The 25,166-nt window shown below is 38.2% G+C and overlaps 1 protein-coding gene across 4 annotated transcripts in view; it reads right to left on the bottom strand.

Moving 5' to 3' along the window:
* The window catches only part of Kiaa0319l (KIAA0319 like), a 111,332-nt gene that overhangs the window by 58,009 nt on the left and 28,157 nt on the right, over positions 1–25,166 (bottom strand). For all 4 annotated transcript variants that reach the window (XM_004850922.4, XM_013074339.3, XM_004850924.3 and 1 more), the window contains exon 3: positions 11,214–11,743. In XM_004850922.4, coding sequence (XP_004850979.2) covers positions 11,214–11,743 — 530 coding nt within the window. The remainder of the gene's footprint in view (positions 1–11,213; positions 11,744–25,166) is intronic.

The following is a 25,166-nucleotide window of genomic DNA, read 5'->3' as shown; positions in this document are numbered from 1 at the left end:
CTGCAGTAGCAAAGCCAACTGGACTTAAGACACCCACCTGGGAATGGTAGCACATGCCTGCAATCCCAGCACTCCAGGAGCCTAAGGCCTGAGGCTTGAAAGTTTTAACCCACCCTGGGCAACTTAGCAAGACCCTGACTCAAAATTTAAAAATAAAAAGCAAACAACGACAACAAAAATGTGGTGGCGAGGTAAGAACGTAGCTCAGTATGAAGGCCCTGGGTTCATTCCTCAGTACTGAAAAATAAAAACAAACCACACACACACACACACACACACACACATGCACACACACACACCCAACCCAATTTTCAGCAACAAAGTTGAGGCTGAAGACTATGGCAGGGTTTTCATTAGTAGTTAGTTACAAACTTACAGCGACTCTAAGAGAAAATCAGACAATCCATAAAGGGGGACCAGGGAAAGGATGGCAGTCCAGTCTGTGGTGTTAAGTAAGAATGGCTAGTTTTGCAACTTTTTTCCCCATAGCTCAAGTTCTGCCAGTTAGCAAGCATGTGTTAATGGATCACACTGAAGTGCGCATTACCTCTTGCTTCCTAAGTGAAAGTGTAACCCCAAAATTCTTATGTTGAAACCCTAACCTGGAGATGGGGCCTTTGGAAGGTGAATGGCACCCGTTTAAACAGGCCTAAAGGAATTTGTGCCACCATGTGCAGACCCAGCTGGAAGGCACTGTCTATGAGGAACAGGTCCTTCGCCAGACACCAAACCTGCTGGGGCCTTCATCTCGGGCTTCCCAGCCTCCCTAAATGTGAGAAATAAATGTCTGATGTTTAAAAACTACCAAGTTTATGGTATTTTGATATAGCAGTCAAAATGGACTAAGACAGTAAGTTAGCTTACAAAGTAGCTAACAAACACACTTTCAAATCCATTGCAGAGGGCCGGGGATTTAGTTCAGTGGTTTCACCACCAGCTGCGCAACCACAAGGACCCGAATTCGATCCCTGGTATCAAAAAAAAAAAAGGTAATTCTATCAAATCCATTGCACACAGTAAAAAGCAGGTCAGTAGATTAAAGAACCAGAACTCTTAGGAGGTCAGAGAATAAAGTATGCAGTTATGAGAAAAATAATACAGAGAAAGTATTGTAGTTCAGAAACTAACACTTTTGAAACTGGAACACTACAACTGAAAGAATCTGTCATGTCCACAAACAAGAAGGAAACAGGCTGTCCAGCTATTCTCTTAATGCAATAAGCCACTCATGTAAGATGAGAATTGGTTGGGGGGAGGATTGCTTAGTGAATACATGTGCACAAACAGTACTAGATGAGTCTAAGTCACTGAGGGGTGTGACACAGCCACACAAATTATCCAAACTAGAGGTCTGGAAGGGGGCTTGGGGCTAAAAACCTTTGGTAAAGGTTTTTAGCTAGTCTGTCAGATAACTAAGAATGAGAATCTGGGAAAAACTAGGCCTTGAAGGATTCCAAATTTGTCAAGAAGTCATAACCAGAAGAATAAATGAATTCTTGGCAACGATTTCACAAACTTAAAGGATTTAGAGGAAGTTTAAAAAAACAAAACTAAATTAAAGCAAGCAAGCAAAAAACCCTTGAAGAACAAAACAAAAACATAAGGGAAACAGAACTGCTTGGGATGCTGTCCTTGGTTATGTAAGTTCTTCTCTGTTGCTGCCCACACTCCACGCCTCTATCTTGTAATAAGAGGTAAGCTCAGGCCTTACTTAGAGTCAGCACAGGAGTTTTGGTGGAAAAAAAAAAGGCAGCAGGGAGGTGTGCAGGGGCTTGGCTCATTTATCTCCCTAGTCATGGGTGCCACAGAAAGCCACTTGCTCACTAGGAGTTGACACACTGTGAGGAATGACCCGAAATAGAAGGATGATGATGACAGAATACCTCAGTCTTCCTAAAGCCAAACCTTACACGCAAGGCCTCCGACAATGGACCTTCATTCCTGGGCTCAAAGATAACACTCCATACTCTTCCACAAACTAGGACTGGCAGCAATTAATTGCTAGAGGCTAAACTGATTGCTGTGCACATTCTAGGACCCAACTAACAAGCCTCCATGCCCTTCTGCCAACAATTCAGAGGTTTGTGGCACGGAAAGGATCCAGTACTTAAACCAGCAGGACAAGTGTCTCCTTTTTTAAGTGGAGAAAAGGGAATAAATGACATTCCTTTCCACTTTTGGAAATGAAAAGGTCCATAATACCTGTTCTTGGAATATATACATATATATATATATATATATTTTTTTTTAAATGAATGAAAAATGTATCCTGACAACCCAGTGCCTTTGCAGCTCTGAAGGCATTTCAGGCAAGACAAGAGCAATTCGTGATGATTTTTCCCTACTTTGGATGCAGAGTTGCTTGACCTAACTTGGTGGAAACAACATAAACTGGAAACTAATGCTGCTGGCCAGTCATTCCTAATTAGAAGGAGAAGATCTGCCATGCATACATCTCTCTCCTCTCCCCAGTGCGTTAAGCAGAAGTTTGAAATCACAAGCTCTCTCCTGAAAGAAATGCCTACTAGTTAACTATTCTGAATGCACAAGGGAATCTTACCACCTTCCAGAGCTATCCATGGCCTTCAGGGTAAGATTCAAGCTCCTGGGGACTGGGGATTTAGCTCAGTGGTTTCACCACCTGCTGCACACACGCAAGGACCTGAGTTCAATCCTCAGTACCGAAAAAAAAAAGATTCAAGCTCCTAAGGATGGCATACAGGGTTAACATAACCTCTATGAATCTGAAGACTTCACTTTGTTCCATTTTTTCGCAATTCTTGCAGTTATCAATGTGTCATGTTGAGAAACTATGTAATGCCTGCAGCAAAGGCCCACTCCTACTCAAGTTCATAGTTCAAATCCAATATTTCTCTTCCCATGTCCAACCACTCTCCAGGTCAGACCACAAAGCTCTTGAAAGCCTCTTCACTGACAGCAATTTACTACCACTGACTACCACTGATAAATAAGAAAAAAAGAAAAAGCCAACACAACCAAGGATTTTCCTTCCAGCATACAACTGAATTCTATAAGGCCTAAGTTTGAGTTTTTACCATCTTCCAAGAGATTATCAGATCTAAATATTCTATATTTTCAATTTTACTGATCCATTCCTAATTTCATTGGTTGTAATTGTCCTATCATATGCTAAAGCTATTTTCCTTGCTCCCCTTTCCCAGCGATTTCTGCAAACCATTACCCTTCCACTTTCCTGTGAAAATCTCTTCTCCTTTGCCATTTTGCAACAATGCACTTCAACTCTCATCATAGCTGTCATCTCCCAACTTACTCATCACTCCTTTTACTTTATAGATGGCTTTGACATCTGGCTTTCAAAATTCCTTTTCATCCTGCCTAAGAAGAAAAAGGGTTACGAAAACAGACTATGGATAAAATCAGACTGCCCAAGTTCAAGTCTTGATTCTATAATATGCTAGCTGGGTTGCCTTATCTGTGTTTTTTAACTTTTCTTTTTCTGATTCCTCATTTATAAAATAGGGATAGTAATAGTATCTTATAGAATTTGTTGTTTGGATTAAGGGTTAATATATGGAAAGGGCTCAGAATGACACACGGGCACACGGTACACATACACACTCAGTAAACTTATTTATTTATTTTTTATTTTATTTTTTCTCCACTAACTTTATTGGTACATTTTAGGTATAAAATACAGTTACATTCATCATTGGGATCTTGTACCATTACATGAGTCTCTTGGTTCTTATTTTTTTTCCCCTTCCCTTGCCCTCCCTTCACCCCCTCCACCCTTCCCTATTTGCAAAGACCTTGTTTCCATTTTTTTCCCCTTCTCATATTTTTTCCTTTCCTTTTTTTCCCTTCCCCTACCCCTCCCAATTCCCCTGCTCTTTTAGACCTTTTCTTCCTGTTATACAATATCAGTTATACATTTTTTAAATTACAATATTAAGATCTAGGAGACAGTACCACAGATTTTACAGAATTTAAAAGGTTATAGAAAGCATATTACAAAAATCTTTTTTGAAATAAATTTGACAACTTCTAAGAAGTAACTTAGAAGACAAATTAATGAAACTGACTCTGGAGGAAATATAAAATTTGAATAGCACCTATTAAAGAAAGTATATTCTTAGCTTGAAAACCTACCTATATGACAATAGCAGGCTCATAAACATTTTAACTGATAAATTATATCAAACATTTAAAGCAGAAAATAGAAGAACACTTCTCCCCTCATTTTAGGAACTCAACATTGTGCTAATCCTAAAACTGGATAAAGATAATAGAAGAAAAAAATATGAACATAGATAGAAATTTGTTTAACAAAACAAACTATTAGAAGTCAGATCTGGCAGTATGTAGAAAGTGGTTTTGTTATAGGGATGGCAGTGTTGGTTCAGCATTGGAAGATCCACCCTCAAAAGTAAGCACTTTAACAGAGGAAAGGAGAAAGCCATGTGATCCTGTCACTAGTTGGAGAGAAAGTATTGGACTAAATTCTACAGGGGTTCATGGTAAAAGCTATCAGGAGACTAGAAGTAGAACAGAACCTTCTCAACAGATTAAAGACATGTACTCCATACTTCCAGCAAAAATGCCTTATATGAATGGAGAAGATACAATGCTTTCTCCCTAAGGTGGGGAACAAGGGCAGATATGCCTACTCTTCATCTCTCCATTAAACTTTGAAACATAGGCCCAAACCAAAATAGTCTGGCAATAAAATGACACAATTAGGATAGGACTGGCAAGGTAGAAGTAAAATCTTTATATGTAGATGAAATGATCATCTACAGAGAAAATACTAAGAAATCTCTAGGAGCCCCTGGAACTTGTACTTGAATTTAGCAGGATTAGAAAACACAAGGTATATATAAAAATTCAGGTCTGTGTATACTTGCTATAAATGAAGAACTGGATATTGAAATTTAAAAGTTATGTAGGAGTACAAAGGACCCAGAAAAGCCAAAAACAAAAACAAAAACAGTGTTGGAAGACGTTTAGCACCTAATTTTAAGACTTCTTCTAAAGCTACAGTAATCAAGGCAGTGTTGGTGTAAGGAAAGACATATAGATCATTTGAATAAAACAGAGAATCTAGAAATAGAACCACACATATATGGTCCACTGAGTTTTGAAAGATTATTTAACATTAGCATTTTATAGAATATAAACTCGATTCAAGAGCCGAGGAAGAGATAGCCTCTTTGGCAAACGGCACTAGAACACCTGGTATCTGTATATAAAAAATTAACCTCAACCCTTTTTTTCCATACATGAAAATAACTTGAAGGGATTTATGAACCTAAATAAGAAAGCCTAAAACTATAAAACTTTAAGAAGAAATTATAAGGGAAAATATTTATGAATTCAGGGTAGGCAAGAACTACCTAGGACAGAAAAACCATGATGTATAAAAGAAAAGAAATTGATAAATGAGATTCCATCAAAATTTAGAACTTTAAATGACATCATTAAAATGAAAAGTAGTCCTTAAACAGACCATATTTACAATGCATATAACCTATGAGCAGAATATATAAAGAATTCTTAGAGCTCATTAATAGACAACCCAATTAAAATGTAGACATAAGAAGATGATAAATAGCCAGTAGAGCACAAGGAATGGTGTGCAACTCTAGAATCAGAAAAATACTAATCAGTACAATAATAAGATTGAATTATACACTCATTAGGGAGATGAAGTCAAAAGTTTTAAAAGCCTTGTCATGACTTTTTCTTCTTGTTGGAGTCTCCCCCTTTGTGTTTAATTTGTCACGCCCAATGAATTCATTCTGCTGGGCTTCCTGGGGTTGTGATCCTCATTGTCTTTTCCTAGGGTATTGTCTAAAATTTTTTGGAGTACCGCTTTGGTATTCATGAAGTTCCTGAGGTGCTCTTTATCATGAAAGTATCTTATTTCTCCATCAATTTTGAAAGATAGTTTTGCAGGGTACATCAGTCTGGGTTGGAGGCTGTTTTCCTTTAGGCCTTGAAATACATCACTCCAAGCTCTTCTTGCCTTGAGGGTTTGCATTGAGAAGTCTGCTGTGATTCTGATGGGCTTTCCTTTGTATGTGATTTGTTTCTTTTCTCTCACTGCTTGTAGAATTTTATTCTTCTGTTAGATTTCTGGAATCCTAACTACTATATGCCTATGTGTAGATTTTTTTTGATTAAGGCTAGCTGGAGTCCTATATGCCTCACTTATCTGTATGTCAAGTTCTTTTCCCCTCCTTGGGAAGTTTTCTGCCATCACTTCTGGGAACAGGTTTTTTTATGTCATCTGCACTCTCTCCTGTTTCTTCATTGACTCCAATCAGTCTTATGTTATTCTTCTTTGCATCGTCTAGCATCTGCTGGATTGATTTCTCATGTTCCCTTACAATTTTAAAGCAATTTTTCTTTTCCTGGTCACTAATTGCAATCTTATCTTCTATATGTGAAATTCTGTCCTCACATTGGTTCATTCTGCTGCGCAGACTTTTGATGGAGTTTTTAATCTCTTGGAAATCTGTTTGTATCTGTTTTATGGATTCCATTTGTTTCCTATGTTGGGATTCCATCATGTTCCTCAGATCCTCTATTTTTTTTATCTGTGTCCTCTCTAGATTTATTAATCATGTCTTGCACCATGAGCAAAATCTTTGCTGTTATCTGAGTAATTATTTCTGATCTCATTTTTCCCAGATCCTCTTTTGTTGCCAGTTCAGAGAGTCCAGGTGGTTGAGTATCAGAGTGTTCTATCTCGTTTCCCTTTGGGGTTGCTGTAGGTGATCTGGAAGTCTGTTTTTGAGGCTTGTTTATGTGTCTTCTCATTTCCCCGGGGTGGGGGGGTGTGCTTCTGGTGCCCACGAGGCTCACCTTCTCTGCCCCAGGAGCTTGGGGTGGCAGTGGGGGAGCTTCCTTGTGGGTGCCGGGACTGGCTGAGCTTCACTGCCCTAGGAGCCTGAGATGGAGGCGGGGAGCTTCCTTCTGGGTGCTGGGACCGGCTCACCTTCTTGGCCCTAGGAGCTTGGGATGGCAGCGGGGCAGCTTCCTTCTGGGTGCTGGGACCAGCTGAGCTTCACTGCCCTAGGAGCCTGGGATGGAGGCAGGGAACTTCCTTCTGGGTGCTGGGACTGGCTGAGCTTCCACGCTCAGTAAACTTTATTACCATCACCATCATTAAAGACTACCTCAATGTCCACATGGACAACTCACTTAGCATGTTCTTTGAGCTGGCTGAGTACTTGGAGCTCCTTATCTCCAATAAACTTCTCCACTCTAGCAGCAACCTTCTCCCATAGCTGCACCTTAGACACTGTCATCACCAGATCTTCTCCACCTCCAACATCTTAAATTCAAATAGCCCATAGTATGACCATCACCTGCTGTCCTGCCAGGATCCACATCTACCTGTTCCCAGTATGTTTCCTTCTCTTCATAGAGATCTCTAAATGCCAAGCTTCTCTATTTTACTTCAGGCAGTCACCTCCTATCTTCGCTTCCATTCATATCTTCTTATTTTCTGTTATCCATTCTCTTGACAACAACCTCAATTTCCATGCCCCAATTTCTTTCTGTACAAACCATCTAGCAAATTCCCTATTCCAGATGACTCAAACTATCAGCCTTTTCTTGACAGGGTTGCTTAGTGCCATTGAGGAGACTCACACAACTATAAAGATCAGTGCCACTATTATAAGTGCATGGTCTCCATCTTCAGGACTCTCAGAAATCTTCCTATTTCTTTACTTTGCCATCTTGTTTTCCTTCATAATGGCTATCTTGCTCCCAGACTAGTCTTCCCAGACCTTTGATTTTTCTGCCTATTGCCACCTACACTCACCCCCACTTATGCTTCCAATCTCCATAAATAATATATATCACACTTTAGAGAAAATAGGAATGAGATTAGAATTACCACAATTTCTTCTACTAAACCTACAAACCCACCCTAGCTGTATCCCATCCAATCCTTCCTTCATAGCACAGTGAAGGGGGCATCCTGCTTAAGGCTAATTTGTGCCCTATGCTCTGCATTCTAAGCACCCTGTCCTACATGACAGTGGTTCTCAAAGTGTGGCCCCTGGATCAGCAGCATCAGTACTCTCCAGGAACTTGCTGGACATGCAAATTCTCAGGCCTCACTGCAGATCTACTGAGTCAGAAACACTGGAGTTGGGGGCCCAGTAATTGGGGATTTTTTTTTTCCACCTCAACCCCCTATTTTTTTTTTCAGTTATTGGTTTTTTCGTTTTGTTTTGTTTTAATAATTGGTTTTTGGTTTTTGTTTGTTTGTTTTGTTTGAGGTTTTTTTGGTACTGGGGATTGAACTCTGGTCCTTGAGCTTTCGAGGCAGGCGGTGGAAAGTAACTGGTTTTTAATAAGGCCTATGAGTGTGATGTATGCTAAAGTTTAAGAACCACAGCTCTATGGGATTTCTTGTTTATCTTTAACCTCCTTCAATAGAGAAGTTCTTCAGGTTTTCTAGTGTGAAGAAACTCCTACTTTATCAGACCATATACAGTTGTCCCCTTTCACTCTAATCACCACATAGCAACATATGTGATTATAGCTTACTTGTGGATTCATTTTGGTAACTAGCAGTCACTGCAGTGCAAAAATATTAAGTAGAAAATTCCAGAAATAAACAATTCCTAAGTTTGAAATTGCATGCACCACCATGAGTAGCATGATAAAATCTCATCCCATCCAGCACCATCCTGTCCAGGACATGAGCCATCCCTTTGTTTAGCACATCCATGCTGTATACACTACCTGTCCGTCAGTCACTGAACAGCCAATTTGGTTATGAGATCAACTGTCTGGGTATTTCAGGGTTCAAGTCACCTTTATTTTACTTAATGGCCCAAAGCATCAGAGTAGCAATGCTGGCAATTTGGATATGCCAAAGAGAAACCATAAAGTGCTTCCTTTTAGGTGAAAAAGTGAGTTCTCAGTTTAATAAGGGAAAAAAAATCATATGCTGAGGTTGTTAGAATCTACATTAAGAATGAAACATAGAGGGGCCTATATAGCATACAGGAAATTATCCCTAGTTTCAGGCATCAACTGGGGGTCTTGGTGGATAAGGGGAAACCACTGCATGTTATTCCCTGCTTAAAACTCTTTAAAGGGCCAGGGATTTAGCTCAGTGGTTCCGGTGCCTGCCTCCCAAGAGCAAGGTCCAGAGTTTGATGATCCCCAGTAGCAAACAAAAACAAAAACAAAAACAAAAAAGCTCTTTAAAGACTTCCCACTGATTGTAAGATAAAGACCATGTGCTGAGAAGTCCTAGGGCTCTCCATACACAGCCTCTTCTTTCGCCACAGCTCTATTTCTGTTTGTTCAGCAAGACCCGTCTCTCTCAATTTCTTGTAGGGACCTAACAAACTTTGATACTGTTATTCTCTTTTCCTGAAATACTCTTTCCCTATTTCTTGTCCTCACTTCAAATCTGGTTAAACTTTCTTTCCTTAGGATGGCCTAACCTTACACCTCAGTCTCATTAGGTTCCTATCAGATGATCTCACAGAACACGGTACTTCTCTCATAACCTGCACCAAGCATAGAATTATTCAATTATTAGAAATGTAGTATCCAGGGCTGGGGATTTAGCTCAGTGGCACCACACCTGCCTCGCAAGCACAAGGTCCTGAGTTCAATCCCTAGTACCACCAAAAAAAAGAAAAAAAAGAAAAAGAAATGTAGTATCTGATTTCCTTGTCAGAGTATAAGCTCTACTGGGGCAGGGGTTGTGTATATCTTATTTATTATATTCCTACTGCCCAGCTCAGTTCACTACCTGGCACACAGTAATTTCACGGTAAATACTTGCTGATCAACTGAGCCATTAGCTTATACTATGATAGAATACTTTTTACTATCTTTAACTCCTAATCAATCTTATACATCCTTCAAGAGACTTTGACCATCTCTGTCAAGTCTTACTTGCATATACTCAGCATCTGCCTGCTCAAGTGACTAACTTCTCCTTTGTGTTCATAATATATTGCATACGCAAGAACCTGAGTTTGATCCCCAGTACCCCCCCAAAAAATATATATATATATACATATATACATATATATATATATGTTGCACACATAAATGACAATACTTATTGTTAATACAATAATCATACACTATTGTAAATACCTTGCTTCAGTCCCCACTAGACTGTAAACTCCCTGAAAGCATGGACCATGTCTTGTTCATCTTTGTACTTCTAGTGCTCAGAAAAGCACTTAAAATTGGTAGGTTTCCAGAAATGTTTGTGGGCATATTAAACCTAAAACTAACAATCTCTAATTCTGCACTGAAATATTTTTTTCTTAATGTTAAAACCAGATTCCAATTCTAGCTATATTATTCATTAGCTGCACAGTCTTAGGCAAATTGTTTAACCTTCTTGGGCCTCAGTTTCCTCATTAGTAAAACAGGGCTAACAATACCTACTTGGAAATATTGCTATGAAAATTGAACAAAATAACACAGTACAACAATTAGCACACATAGTGCCTGGCATACAGTAGCCTTCCCACTTTGGCTTTAACTTCCACAGAGACAACTAGGAAAAAACAAATACAAAAATAAGTCACAGTAATCAAGGGAGACTGAACAGAGAGTGAGTCATTCCTTTTAATCATTTGCCCAGGAAGATCAACAGTGAGGAATCATAAGGAGAATAAACTCTACTGGTGGTATGTCCTTAGCATATGGAATTTGGTGAGAATTCACCCAAGAGCCCTCTTGGCCAGTGGCCACATCCAGCTTCCCATCCCAGCAGCTCAGATCTTAGTCTGCAGTACCAGCAATAGTTAATTCAGACTGGAATAGAAACTACCTCATAAGGAATGTGTTTATAGGCCAGAGATGGAGGAGGAGAACTTGACTGCAACCACATCAATCAACTGTTTTGCAATCCGGCAGAAACACTGCAGAACCATTGGTGGAGACTAACACCCACACAACTGCACTTACCTGTAGTCAAGAACCAGCTTAGACTAGATAATGAGCAGCTTCTGCTTTTACCAAGCCAATGGTCAGGCTGCGTGAAGTGAACATTTCTCAGTTCAAATTGTGCTTGTACATCTAGACAACACCACCAAAGATGACACGAGGCAACTTTAAGCATATACTCCAACCTATGAGCACTACCCACAGCATCAGTCTCATTGCTCATATGTCAAAATACAAGAAGAGATTTAAGTTTCTCTGCTCCTTATTCATAACATGCTTACCTCTGCAGAGCCACTGGTAGTCAGAACACCTACTTCCTTGGATTCATTCACTTTAGAATGCTGTGTCACTACAGATGGAACAACTTTACTGGGACTCTGTCTCTTCTGAAGCTTCCTGACTAAGTGCTGCTGGTCACTGGAAGGTACAGGTCTCAGTGGAGCTCTGGGTTGCCTCTGTCTCCTCCAAGATGCCCTGCTCCAATCTAGTCCCAGAAAATGTGGTCCAGGTACATCATCTTCAGGCAGAAAGCCCAAATCATCTGCCATTTGGGATTTTTTAAAAAATACCAGCATGGAATTGGAAGATTCTGTCCTAAAAGGCTGGCAGCTCTGGGGCTTGCTGCAGTTGGCCTGAATACATATCCCTTCTAGCCACCAAAGGGCATGGCAGGCAGAGTCCAGGCAGCAGGCAGCCCAACATGACTGGAGAGAAGAGATTCCTTTAAGAAGCCAGAGGTGATTTTCTCCCCCAGATCTCAGGCCAACTCCAAATTGCATCTTTTCCTGCTGGCACCTATTCTCATTGGCATCTAAAAACAAAGAATGAAAACATTTTAAGATGAAACAAAAACAGAGCCCCGAACACCAACATTTCAGGCTATTTTGAAGACAGATTTTTAAGAGGGTGAGAAAATTGTCTATTGAATGGAACAGAGGAAGCAAAAGGCAGTGTTTTTTAGCTCAGGATATTTTAGTTTGTAGGAAAATTGCTCCACATTCACCAATGGTTGCCCTTCTCAGTGAGTTTCTGATACATAGTGCCTTTTGAATCACAGTTTATGAAACAGAAAAACCAACAATAAAAAAGAGCTGTTTGGTGGAAGCATATGGGGCTGTGAGGAGCACCATTCCAACACCTGATCTCTCACCTTCAATGTGAAGAAGACTATGGAACCAGAAGAACAAGCTGAAGTATTCCCTCCCCTAAACTGCCAGAACACAAACTGATCACTCCTGACCTCATGTAGGCCTTATCCATTTTCTAACCAACTGTTTGCCAAAGTCAGGTGGTTTTGCTTATCATACTATCAGCCAAAGTAGTAGTGAAGATTATCAAAAATTTTAATCATAAGAGGGATTCTAGTAGGAGGAACTTCTGAATGACAAGACACAAAAAAGGAAAAAGAAGTATAATACCGACTTACTGTTGGTACACAAGATAACGTGGTCCAGAATTCTAGCTAATGTTATTTATGGATAAACTTTAGGATCTTGAACTATTTCTGGTATGGCATTGATTCTGGAGATATATTACATGTCTCTGTGTTCTTGGATGAAGTAACAACAAAATGTATCCTAAATGAAAGTGGTTAAGTTTATTTTTATTTATTTATTTTTTGGTACCAGGGATCGAACTCGGGTTCTTGTGCTTGCAAGGCAAGCAACGGAACCACTGAGCTAAATCCCTGGCCCTAGGTTAAGTTTATTTTTAAGGGTTGAGTTATACAGATATCATGTAACCATTGTGGTCAGGGTTATAGAGGAAAATTAAGGCAACAGAGGTACCCCCAGAATAAAATTTTAAAAGGTAGTCACTCTTTTGACTACCTATGAATTCAGAGTAGGCTCACACAACCTTGACAGGGAGTGCTTCTCTAAATTTCATGCTCTGGGCACTTTCCTTACCCTAGTCCCAGACTTGGGATTATAACATTAAAAAAAGAAAAAAAAAAAAAATATATATATGTATATATTTGAGTTACATAGAGAAAATGTACAATAGAATCAAAGCATCAAAGAGATGGATACTTATATCTGTATGTACACATAATTGACTCTAAAGCAACAACTGATGATAATCAGTCAAATCCAACCTGACTCTCACAAAATATGAACTTAGTAACTATCCCAGCAGACCAAATGTGTACACTATAATCAACTGGAGATAAAGAAAGATAAAGGCAGTCTTCTAGACTTGAATCAGAAGCACTATATACAGAAGCCAGCCTGCAGTCTACAATCATTTGGAGAAACAGGGAAAATGCCATGTGAGGCAGAGATGAGAATGATGCAACTGCAAGCCAAGGAATGGCAAAGATTAACAGTGACCACCAGAAGTTAGGGAGATGAAGGGAAGATTCTAACTAGAATCTCAGAAGAAATTAACCATAATTATACCTTAATTTTGGATTCCTAGCCTCCGCAACTATTGGCTAAAACAAGATTGTCTGCTCTTGCCCGGGGTGGGGGTGGGGGAGAAGAGTTCTGGGACAGATGGCCTCAAAACTACCAAGAGCCAGATCTAGGAACCACTGACACTAGGGCGTATGGCTGTGGCCTTCACCCAGATTGATGGGAGACACCTAATTCCATTCAATGGGCCCTATACAGGGATACGATACCAGAAAACTACCAGAATCTGGTGCCCGAGTGCTTCTCTCAACCCAGCCGGATCCCTGAGTAGAGTTGTGAGTTCTGTCAGGTACTTGTGCAGTCCAGAAGTACTGGTTTGAAACAAAGATTCAGCAAAATATTTCTGAAAGACCTGTTCTGGGATAACAAGGAAGTGTCAAGATGGAAAGAGGCCTGGATTGGAGGGACAGAAGCTCCACAAAGAAGCAGCACCATAAATGCAAGAAATTTGGGAAAGTCTTCAAATACAATTCCTTCATTAGTCACCAGAGAAATCATATTGGTGAGCAACTCATAAATATAAAGAATATGAGGGCCAGGGATTTAGCTCAGTGGTTCCGCCGCCTGCCTCACAAGTGGAGGGACCTGAGTTCGATCCCCAGTACCAAAAAAAACCCCCAAAAAACAAGAATATGAAATAATCTTTATAAGCAAACTATGCCACTACCATCTCTTTTAAATCATCACACTAGCATGAGAAAAAAATGTAGGAAAGCCTTCAGGCACAACTCAGGCCTTGGTGAACATCAGAGAATCCATACTTTATAAAGGCAATGAATATAGAAGCCTTTGCTCTGAAGTTCAGTCCTTAAGCAATGTAAGAAAATTCTAAGAGTCATCAAATGTGGTCAGTATGGTAAGTCATGCAAAAGTAGTTTATTCCTTCTGATGATCAAAGAGGAGACATTCAATAAATTACACCATTAACAAAAATATTCTGTGCACCTCTCTCCTGGAAACCTTCTCATATGTGAGGATATTCATTGTAGGGAGGCTTCTACTAGTGAAATATCTGAAGAACCTAAGTGTCTATTGGTATGGAAATAGTTACTATAGAATATCATGCAGTACTTGAGAAGAATGAGATAGAACTCTATACGTAGCTGTGGAAATATACCCATAATACCTTTGTAAGTCAAAAAAGCAAGGTACAGAACATCTACATATTATAGTCTTATATTTTTAAATGAATGAAGTTAATTCTATTTACATATATGCATTCAGAAAGACCTGGAAAAATAAAAGCTAAATTTAATTGTAAAAAAAAATCAATGAGGGCCAGGGATTTAGCTCAGTGGTTCCGCCGCCTGCCTCACAAGCACAAGGTCTCGAGTTTGATCCCCGGTACTAAAAAAACAAACAAGCAAAAAAATCAATCAATGATTTATGCTTCCATCATAAAAGCTGGAAAAAGCAAATTAAATCCCAAAGTAAGTAGAGAAATTATTGAAAGGAAAGCATAATTACTGAAACAGATAACAAAAAAAAAAGAAAAAAATCAATGAAACCAAAATTTGGTTGTTTTTAAAACTTTGTCAGACTGATCACAGGGGAAAAAAAAAAGAGAAAGAGTGCCATGAGTTAACAATAACAAGAATGAAAAAAAGGTTACCATTACAGACTCAATACATCAGCAGTGTTAAACTATGCCTGGGGGCCAACATGGGCTGTTATTTGTCATTGTACATAAAGTTTTTTGGGTTTTGAGTCAAGGTCTCACTCTGGGACTTGCAGCAATCCTTCTGCCTCAGCTTCCCAAGTGATGGGATTACAGGTGTGTACCACCATGCTCAGTGTCGATGTAAAGTTTTATCAGAACAGACTCACATTTATTTATATATTGTCCATGACTGCTTTGCTCTACCATGACAGAATTAAGTAGTACAATGGCAACCATAAGACCCACAAAATCTAAAATACTTAATATCTTATCCTTTAAGAAAAAGTTTGCCAAATTCTAATATTCCACTGTTTGACTTTTGATTTACTACTGATTAGAGGCTAAATTTAGATGTTAGTTTTTAGATGAATAAGAAATAAATTATTTCTTTTAGAGATATAAATTATTTCTGTCCAAATCCAGATGTGGTGGTACACATCTGTAATCTCAGCAATCAGGAGCCTGAGGCAGGAGGATTGCTGCAAGTTCAAGGCTAGACTGAACTACATAGTGAGTTCAAGGCCAGCCTGAAATACATAGTGAGACCCTGTCTTAAAAATATATATAAATAGGGGCTGGGGATTTAGCTCAGTGGTTCTGCTGCCTCCCTTGCAAGCGCAAGGTCCTGAGTTCGATCCCCCCCGCAAAAAAAAAATATGTAATAAATTTCTGTCCAGTATAAAAGATAGCCTCAACAGTTTAATTTTATTGTCCTATGAAAATATTGTTTCATATCTAGCTTACAATCTTTTTAAAATATTTTATTCTTTTATTGGTACATTTTGGGTATACAATACGTTTACATTTATCATTGGGTGTCTAGCTTACAATCTTATTTCATTATTCTTTTCCTGACCAATCACATAAATCTGTGTTCTTCAAAAGCAGATTTACTATCCAGTGAGTCCCTCACTCATGAAGGAACATATACCATATATATATGTTCTTTTTTCCCCCCAGTACTGGGGATTGCCTTACATCCCCAGCCCTTTGGGGGTGTTTGGTTTGGTTTTGAGACAGGGTCTTTGTCTTCTTGCGTTTCTTCTTCTTTTTTTTCAGTACTGGAGCTTGAACCCAGGGCTTTCACTGTGAGCTACACAGCCTGGGCCCTTTTTTTATTTTTTATTTTGAGACAAGGTCTTGCTGAGCTGCTGAGTTACCCAGGCTGGGTTTGAACTTGTGATCCTCCTGCTTCAGCCAATCACGGTGCTGGCATTACAGGCATGAACCACCACGCCAAGCTCTCCCTTTATATTTTTGAAAGTGTTTTGAAATTTATATACTCTGAAACATACCAGAGGTTCATATCCACTTAGGACATAAAACAGAAGAATTATCAAATTTCAGGGGAAGAGAGGTTATTTTAAAAAGACATGTCTAGTTAAATTCCCATCTGGGGCTAAAATCCTCTCTAAAACAATTCCAAGTGTTTTGAGCTTTTGTAATTGCCTTCCACAATTGAGAGACAGGCTATTCTACCTTTGTATATTTCAGGACATTAGTTCATTCAAGGAGAATAGATAAGTAAATTATGGCCTAATGGACTTGATCCCAACGCATATGTTTAAAGGGTCATCATAAAGACTATGTTGCAAGACAGAAAACTGTTCACAATGTAATGCTAAGAGGTAAAAGCTAAATATAGGGCTGGGGATTTAGCTCAGTGGTTTCGCTGCCTGCCTCACAAGAGGAAGGACCCGAGTTCGATCCCCAGTACCAAAAAAGAAGCTAAATATAAAAGTGCACACATGGTCTAATTCCCTGAGGAAGTGATAAGTAACCTGGGACCTAAAAGATGAGAAGAAAATAAAGCAAAGGAGGTAAGAAGGTAGAAACTAGAAAGATCAAAGGCCACGAAGCATAGAAAGAACACAGGAAGAATTAAAAGTGATTCAGTATAGTGAAATATCATTTTTTCCTACAGAATTTCATCCATCCCGTGGCTTCAATTACTACTTTCACTCAAACTGCTCTTAAATGTTGATTCATATTTCCAGCCCGGAATATGTTTCTGCTGCCTTTTGGTGACAATACAAAAAAAAAAAAATGATACTTTGTTTTGTTGTGTTGTTTGTTATGGTACTGGGGATTGAACACAGGGCCTTTACACTGAATTACATCCCAGAACCTTCTTTCTTTTTTCAGACAGGGTCTCACTAAATCGCTAAACTTCCCAGGCTGGGCTCAAACTTGCAATCCTTAAGTCTTAGCTTCCCAGAATGCTATGTAGGAATACAGGTGTGCACCACCACACTCAGCTAAAAAATGATAGTTCTTTATTTAGATGTCAGTTACACAAAACTAAAAATAAAACCATCTGAACAGAGTAGACTTTGATTGTATGGTCTTTGGGTGATCTTCCTGGCTCTAAAGCAATAGCTTTAAAATTTCTGTGTGGCCTGACCCTTCCCTTGTTATTCTTCAGGCCTTGATCTTTGTGCTTGAGCCTTCTGTCCATTTTTGAAAAGACCTTTGCTCTCTCCCACAGGGTAACTAAATTTACAAGCATGGATAAGACTATTCAGAAAGAAGAGAAGAGAAGGAAGAGGAGAAATGTTTAGGATTCATCTTCTTTTCCCTCCTTATCCAATTAAGATTCAACAGTCCATCATTGCAACCTCTCCAGGACAGATAATTTAACTTCATAACCTCAGCTGCCTGGGAAAATGGAAATCACAGAGGACTCTTAACTGTCCTGAGAAAACTGAAGAAAAATACATTTCCCAACTGTTAATTGGGCCTCCTGTAAATAAATGGTCTCCATCTCATCAGCACTGGGCTTTCTGGTCATCCTGAGTGTTCCTACCTTCATTTACTTCATTTCCCATGGTTTCAAACTCCAGGCACTCTTACTTCTCATCTCACTACTATTCTTACCTCCTTATTCATTCATACATTCAAGAAATATTATCAAGGATCTGTTTCTATGTCCGGTATTATTTTGATGAGCTTATAACTGAGACGGGGGGAGTCAGAGTTAAAACAGACACAATAATAAATGTAAGACTATAACTAATATAAGTGCTCTGAAGAAAAATACAACCTTTATAAAGGTAGGTAAACTTAAAATTTATTGTACAGATACACTAGCACTAGCACTGTATGACATGTATGAAAAATATTAGCTATATAGAGATTAAAACAGAAAAATATTGGAAACTACTTATAAATCCATCAATTGAGAACTGGATCAATAAATCACGGAAGATCCATGCAGCTGCAGGGATACTACTATAGAGTCTTGATACAAAAGATATTAAGGATACATTATGTGAAAAAGAAAGGTATAGGGTAGTGTGAATAATGTGAATAATTTGTGGGAAAAATACATATATATATGTGTATACAAAATACATATATATATGTATTACACACACACACACACACACGCCTAGACTTTTGGGAAGAATAACTATCAAACTGGCAGGGTTGCCTTTAGGAAGCAAAGACAGAGAAACTGAAGTAGACTTGTTTGTTCACTAAATACCTTCTTACACCTTTGTGTGTGTGAATTTGTATAATTTACATGTGCCATCATTTAAAAATAAATTTTTTAAAGTTAAACAAAAAATGTAATGGCATCCTAGGGCCTTAGAATGAAGATCAAAGTCCTTAAGGTAGGGGTGGGAGTGTAGTTCAGTGGAAAAGTGATTGCCTAGCATATGTGAAGTGACAGGTTCAATCCCCAACACTACCAAAAAAAACAAAAAACGTCTAGGCACTGCCTACCTTTCTAGTCTCATCTTGTATTATGCACTCCCCTCTTTGCTTTGTTCCAACCTACAAGCCTTCTTCCATTCCTTTACTGGGCCTTTCTCTCTCCCCTCACTGGGCCTTTGCACATGTAGCTCCTGATGCCTGGAACTCTTGCCTCCTTTCTCCATCCAGTTCACTCCTAATATGAAGTCTCAGCTCAACCATCATGTACTTGGAGAAGCCTCCATTTGCTCAATATCTTTTCTTCTCACTACACTTTAAAGCTTCAGGACCATATTTGTTTTGTATGTGTTTTTTCTTTTATCACTGTATCTCAAATTCTAGCAAAGGACTTGTCACATTACATAGTAGGTACTCAAAAAATATTTTCAAACAAATTCATAAATAAATACATGCATACATATGTATCAATAAAGTACTGAAAGAATCAATGAACAAATAAACTATCAGGAAATCAGGTGGCCAAGTATTGGATGGCTGACCTAAAAACACCCAGGTTGTGTAATCCAATAAACTGGAGAATCCAGAAGAAAATGATAGATTCCTAGGTAAATTTGAATTACCAAAATTGAACCAAGAAGATATAAAAGCACTGAATAACCCAATAACAGGCAATGAAATTGAAGCAGTAATTTTTTAAAAACCTATCAGCTAATAAAAACTCAGGACCTGATGAATTCACCATGAATTCTACAAGAATTTCAGGGAAGATCTAATGACAGTATTCCTCAAACTCTTTAATGAAATTGAAAGGGAAATACTCCCAAAGTCATTCTTGGAAACTACCATTACCCTGATTCCAAAATCAGACAAAGATCCAATCAAAAAAGAGAACTACAGGCCAATCTCTTTAATGAACATAAATGCAAAAATCCTCAATAAGATATTAATAAACAGAATGCAACAAATCATTAGAAAGATCATAAATTATGACCAAGTAGGCTTCATTCCAGGGATGCAAGGATGGTTTAACATATGCAAATCAATAAATGTAATACAAGAATCAAGGACAAAAATCACATGATCATCTCAACAGCCCCAGAAAAAGCCTTTGACAAAATCCAACAATGACTCATAATAAAACCCCTCAAGAAAATTGGTATAGAAGGACCTTATCTCAATTGGATAAACATGTGTGTGTGTGTGTGTGTGTGTGTGTGTGTGTGTGTGTATAAAGAGAGAGAGAGACAAGAGACGAGAGACGAGAGAAGGGAAAAGAGACAGAAATACAGCAAGACAGACTGCCAAAAAATTTATATATACTTCAGGAAAAGAAAAACAGTATGATGTTTTTTTCAATAGACTGTGTGTAGGTGGACCCTAGAGGATGTCATATATCACAGAAAACTCACTATACACTGCCGGCCTGTACAGAAAAAATTGAAAATGCACATGCAGCAATCTTAATGACCAAGGTTACCCAAGCAGCAGCTTGCCATATTAATAAATGTCTGGAAGCTAATGGCCACCACTTTGAGTACCTCTTGTAATTGGAGAGGTGAAAGGTAACTTACATTAATCTTTTTCTCAATAAATTTAGTATTAAAAGACTTATACAAGTTTTACTTTTCCTGAAGAATGCATACATTTATATATACATATTTTTTTTTATTTTTTTTTTATTTTTTGAGACAGGGTCTTGTTATGTAGCCCAGGCTGGCCTCAACCTTGCAGCAATCTTCCTGCCTCAGCCTCTTGAGTGCTAGGATTACAAATGTGCACCACCAAACTCAGCTGATAAAAGCCATTTATGACAAACCTATCACCAACATCACATTAAATGGAGAAAAACTGAAAGTTTTCCCTCTGCAATCAGGAACAAGACAAAGAGTCCACTATACCACTCCTATTCAATACAGTCCTTGAAAAAGTCACCAGAGAAATCAGGAAGGAGAAAGAAATAAAAGGGATATGTATAGAAAAAGAAGAAGTCAAATTATTATTCACAGATGACATGATTCTCTACATGACAGACCCAAAAACTCCACCAAAAGACTCCTAGAATTCAGTAATATAGCAGGATAGAAATTAACACACAAAAATCAATAGCATTCTTATACAACAATAAAAAACTCACCAAGAAAGAAATTAGGAACACAATACCATTCACAGTATCATCAAAAAAATTAAATACTTAGGAATTAACCTATTTAATACTGAAATATCAATATGGACAATAGAAATACTTCATGGGCTTGCTGCAGATATTTGCAATATTCTGCCTCTACAAATAAAACAACACATAGTTTTGTACTTAGTTAATAATCTCAGTTAAAACATGGGTTTATTTTCTAAAGTATCCAAAAAGTAAAATTATTGAAACAAGAAAATGTTACATGACAACTTCACTATTCATGCCCTTGTCTTTTTTTTTTTCTTTTGGTTTGGAAGAAGATACCAGCCACTAGAACATGTGCTTCATTAACTTTTTTTTTTTTTTTTTTTTTTGGTACCGGGGATCAAACTCAGGTTCTTGCGCTTGCGCAGCAGGCAACGAAACCACTGAGCTAAATCCCCGGCCCAACATTTCTTCTTTATTAAGAGTTAGTCTGAACATACACTAATTGCAAGTTGGACTATAAGAAGTCTAGAGAGGGCTGGGGATTTAGCTCAGTGGTTCTACCGCCTGCAAGCACAAGGTTCTGAGTTCAATCCCTGGTACCAAAAAAAAAAGTCTAGCGATAACCTGCTTTTTCCACCTATACCTAAAAATGAACTTGGAGGAAGTGATGAAAAGAAACCCTGAAAAAAGGAATTAACCTAACCAAGGACGTGGAAGACCTCTACAACAAAAACTGCAGTACTCTGAAAAAGGAGATCAAAGAGGACATCAGAAAATGAAAAGATACCCCTTTTCTTGGATAGGCAGTAAAAAGACTGTCAAAATGGAAAACTGAAAGACAGATTTAATGTAATCCTAATCAAAACACCAACAGCATTCCTCTCAGAACTAGAGAAAACAATCCTAAAATTCATATGGAAGAAGAGATCCAGACTAGCAAAAACAACCCAGGGCAACAAGATCAAATCAAGTATCACAATCCCGGACATCAAGTTAGTGACACAAAAATAGACATGTGGACCCATGGAAAAGAATAGAAAATGCAGAAACAACCCAGGGTACATTCAGCCATCTGATCTTTTTTTTTTTGCAGTACTGGGAATAGAACTCAGGACCTTGCACTTGCAAGGCAGGTGTGGTGCCATTGAGCTAAATCCCTGGCCCCAGCCATCCGATCTTTGATAAAAGGCCAAAAACATACACTAGATGAAAGCTAGCCTCTTTAAGAAATGGTGCTGGGAAAACTGACTATTCATATGCAGAGGATTGAATCTAAACCCATGTCCCTCACCATGTACTAAAAATCAAAATCAATCAAAAATCTAAATATTAAAACAAACACAATCTGCTGGGAGATAAAATAGGTAAAACTCTTGAAGATATAGGTGTAGGCAAGGACTTTCTGAACAGAAGTCCAATTAATTGCACAAGAAATAACATCAAGAATTAACAAATGGGATCATATGGAATTGAAAGCTTCTGCACAACAAAAGAAACAATCAACATAGTGAAGAGACAACCTACAGAATGGGGAAAAAGTTTTGCCAGCTATTCCTCAACCAGAGAACTAATATTTAGTACATATAAAGAGCTAAAACAAATAGGTCCCTGAAAAATAAAAGACCAAATCAAAAACGGGCAACTGAGACCCCCGCCAGCACACGGGAGGTGAGCTACTCCCAGCACACAACAGGAGGCTTCCAGGCCACCGTACCACCCCCACCAGCACATGAGAGGTGAGCTCTGCGGGCGCCAGCAGCAGCCCCCCTCCCCCGTCGAAATGAGAAGACACATAAACAAGTCTCAAAACCAGACTTCCAGATCACCTACAGCAACCCCAAAGGGAAACGAGATAGAACACTCTTGATACTCAACCACCTGGACTCCCTGAACTGGCAACAAAAGAGGATCTGGAAAAAAATGAAATCAGAAATAATTTCTCAGATAACAGCAGAGAGTGTGCTCATAGTGCAAGACATGATTAATAAATCTAGAGAGGAGCTCAGGAACATGATGGAATCCCAACATAGGAAACAAATGGAATCCATAAAACAGATGCAAACAGATTTCCAGGAGATTAAAAACTCCACTGAAAGTCTATGGAGCAGAATGAAGCAATATGAGGACAGAATTTCAGATGTAGAAGATAAGATTGCTGGGCCAGGGATTTAGCTCAGTGGTTCTGTCACCTGCCTTGCAAGCGCAAGTTCCTGAGTTCAATCACCTGTAGCAAAAAAAAAAAAAAAAGATTGCAATTAGTGACCAGGAAAAGAAAAATTGCTTTAAAATTGTAAGGGACCACGAGAAATCAATCCAGCAGCTGCTAGACGATGCAAAGAAGAATAACATAAGACTGATTGGAGTCAATGAAGAAACAGGAGAGAGTGCAGATGACAAAAAAACTGTTCACAGAAGTGATGGCAAAAAACTTCCCAAGCAGGGAAAAAGAACTTGACATACAGATAAGTGAGGCATATAGGACTCCAAGTAGCTGTGATCAAAAAAATCTACACATAGGCATATAATTGTTAAGATTCCAGAAATCCAACAGAAGAACAAAGTTCTACAAGCAGTTAGAGAAAAGAAGCAAATCACATACAAAGGAAAGTCCATCAGAATCACAGCAGACTTCTCAATGCAAACCCTCAAGGCAAGAAGAGCTTGGAGTGATGTATTTCAAGCCCTAAAGGAAAACAGTCTCCAACCCAGATTGATGTACCCTGCAAAACTATCTTTCAAAATTGATGGAGAAATAAGATACTTTCATGACAAAGAGCACCTTAGGAACTTCATGAATACCAAACCAGCACTCCAAAACATTTTAGACAATATCCTAGGAAAAGAAAACAAGGATCACAACCTCTGGAAGCCCAGCAGAATGAATCCATCAGGCATGACAAGAAATTAAATGCAAAGGGGGAGAATCCAACAAACAGAAAAAGTCATGACAATGATAAGTCAATATGTATGAGTTATAACCATGAATGTTAATGGTCTCAATTCACCAATCAAAAGAAACAGACTGGCAGAATGAGTCAAGAAGCAAGATTCAACAATATGCTGCATACAAAAAAACATTTAATTCAAAAAGAAACTCATAGTCTGAAAGTTAAAGGGTGGAAAACAATACTCCATATGACAGGAACCTGAAAAAAAAAAAGCAAGACTAGCTATCCTCTTTGCAGATCAAGTGGATTTCAAACAAAAATCTGAAACACTTTGGTCCCAAGAATTTCAGATAAGGGATACTCAACTTGTATGTACAAATCTATTGTGAACATGGGTTTTCATTCCTCTCAAGTAAAAAGTTAAGAACAGGACTGTTCTTAAGTTTTCTATATTGTTTTCCAAAATAGTTTTATCATTTTACATTCACATTAGCAGTATTATAAAGTTCTAACTGGTTCACACCTAAGCTGACATTTGTTCTTTAAGAACTTTTAACTTCATCTCCCTAACAAGTGTATAATTCAATCTTGTTATTGTACTGATTAGTATTTTTCTGATTCTAGTGTTGCACACCTTTCCTTGTGCTGTACTGGCTATTTATCATCTTCTTGTGTCTACTTTTTAATTGGGTTGTCTATTAATGAGCTGTAAGAGCTCTTTATATATTCTGGTCATAGGTTATATGCATTATAAATATGGTCTAAGGACTACTTTTAATTTTCTTAACAATGTCATTTAAAGTTCTAAATTTTGATGGAATCTCATTTATCAATTTTTTTCTTTTATACATCATGTTTTTTATATCCTAGGAAATTCTTGCCTTCACTAAATTCATAAACATTCTCTCTTATAATTTCTTCTTAAAGTTTTATAGTTCTAGTCTTTCGTATTTAGGTTCATAGATCCTTTCAAGTTATTTTTTTTTCAAGTTATTTTTATGTGTGGAAATAAAAGGTTGAGGCTAATTTTTTATATACGGATACCAGATGTTCTAGTACCATTTGCTGAAAACACTATCTTTTCCTCTGCTCTTGAATTGAGTTTATGTTCTATAAAATGTTAATGTTAAATAATCTTTCAAAACTCAGTGGACCACATATGTGTGGTTCTATTTCTAGATTCTCTGTTTTATTCCAATGATCTATATGTCTTTCCTTCTACCAACACGGCCTTGATTACTGTAGCTTTAGAGGAAGTCTTAAAATTAGGTACTAAATGTCTTCCAACACTGTTTTTTTCTTTTTCTTTTTCTTTTTACTTTTCTAGGTCCTTTGTACTCCTACATAACTTTTAAATTTCAATATCCAATTCTTCATTGATAACAAGTATACATAGACCTGAATTTTTATATATACCTTGTGCTTTCTAATCCTGCTAAATTCAAATACAAGTTCTAGGGGCTCCTAGAGATTTCTTAGTATTTTCTCTGTAG

This window comes from Heterocephalus glaber, unplaced genomic scaffold, assembly GCF_053883595.1.
Source record: "Heterocephalus glaber isolate CG9 unplaced genomic scaffold, H.glaber_assembly_v1.0 deba00001452, whole genome shotgun sequence".
In the NCBI taxonomy this organism is placed as follows: domain Eukaryota; kingdom Metazoa; phylum Chordata; class Mammalia; order Rodentia; family Bathyergidae; genus Heterocephalus; species Heterocephalus glaber.
The sequence above is the reverse complement of the archived record's forward strand: the minus strand, read 5'-3'. Positions and strand labels throughout refer to the sequence as shown.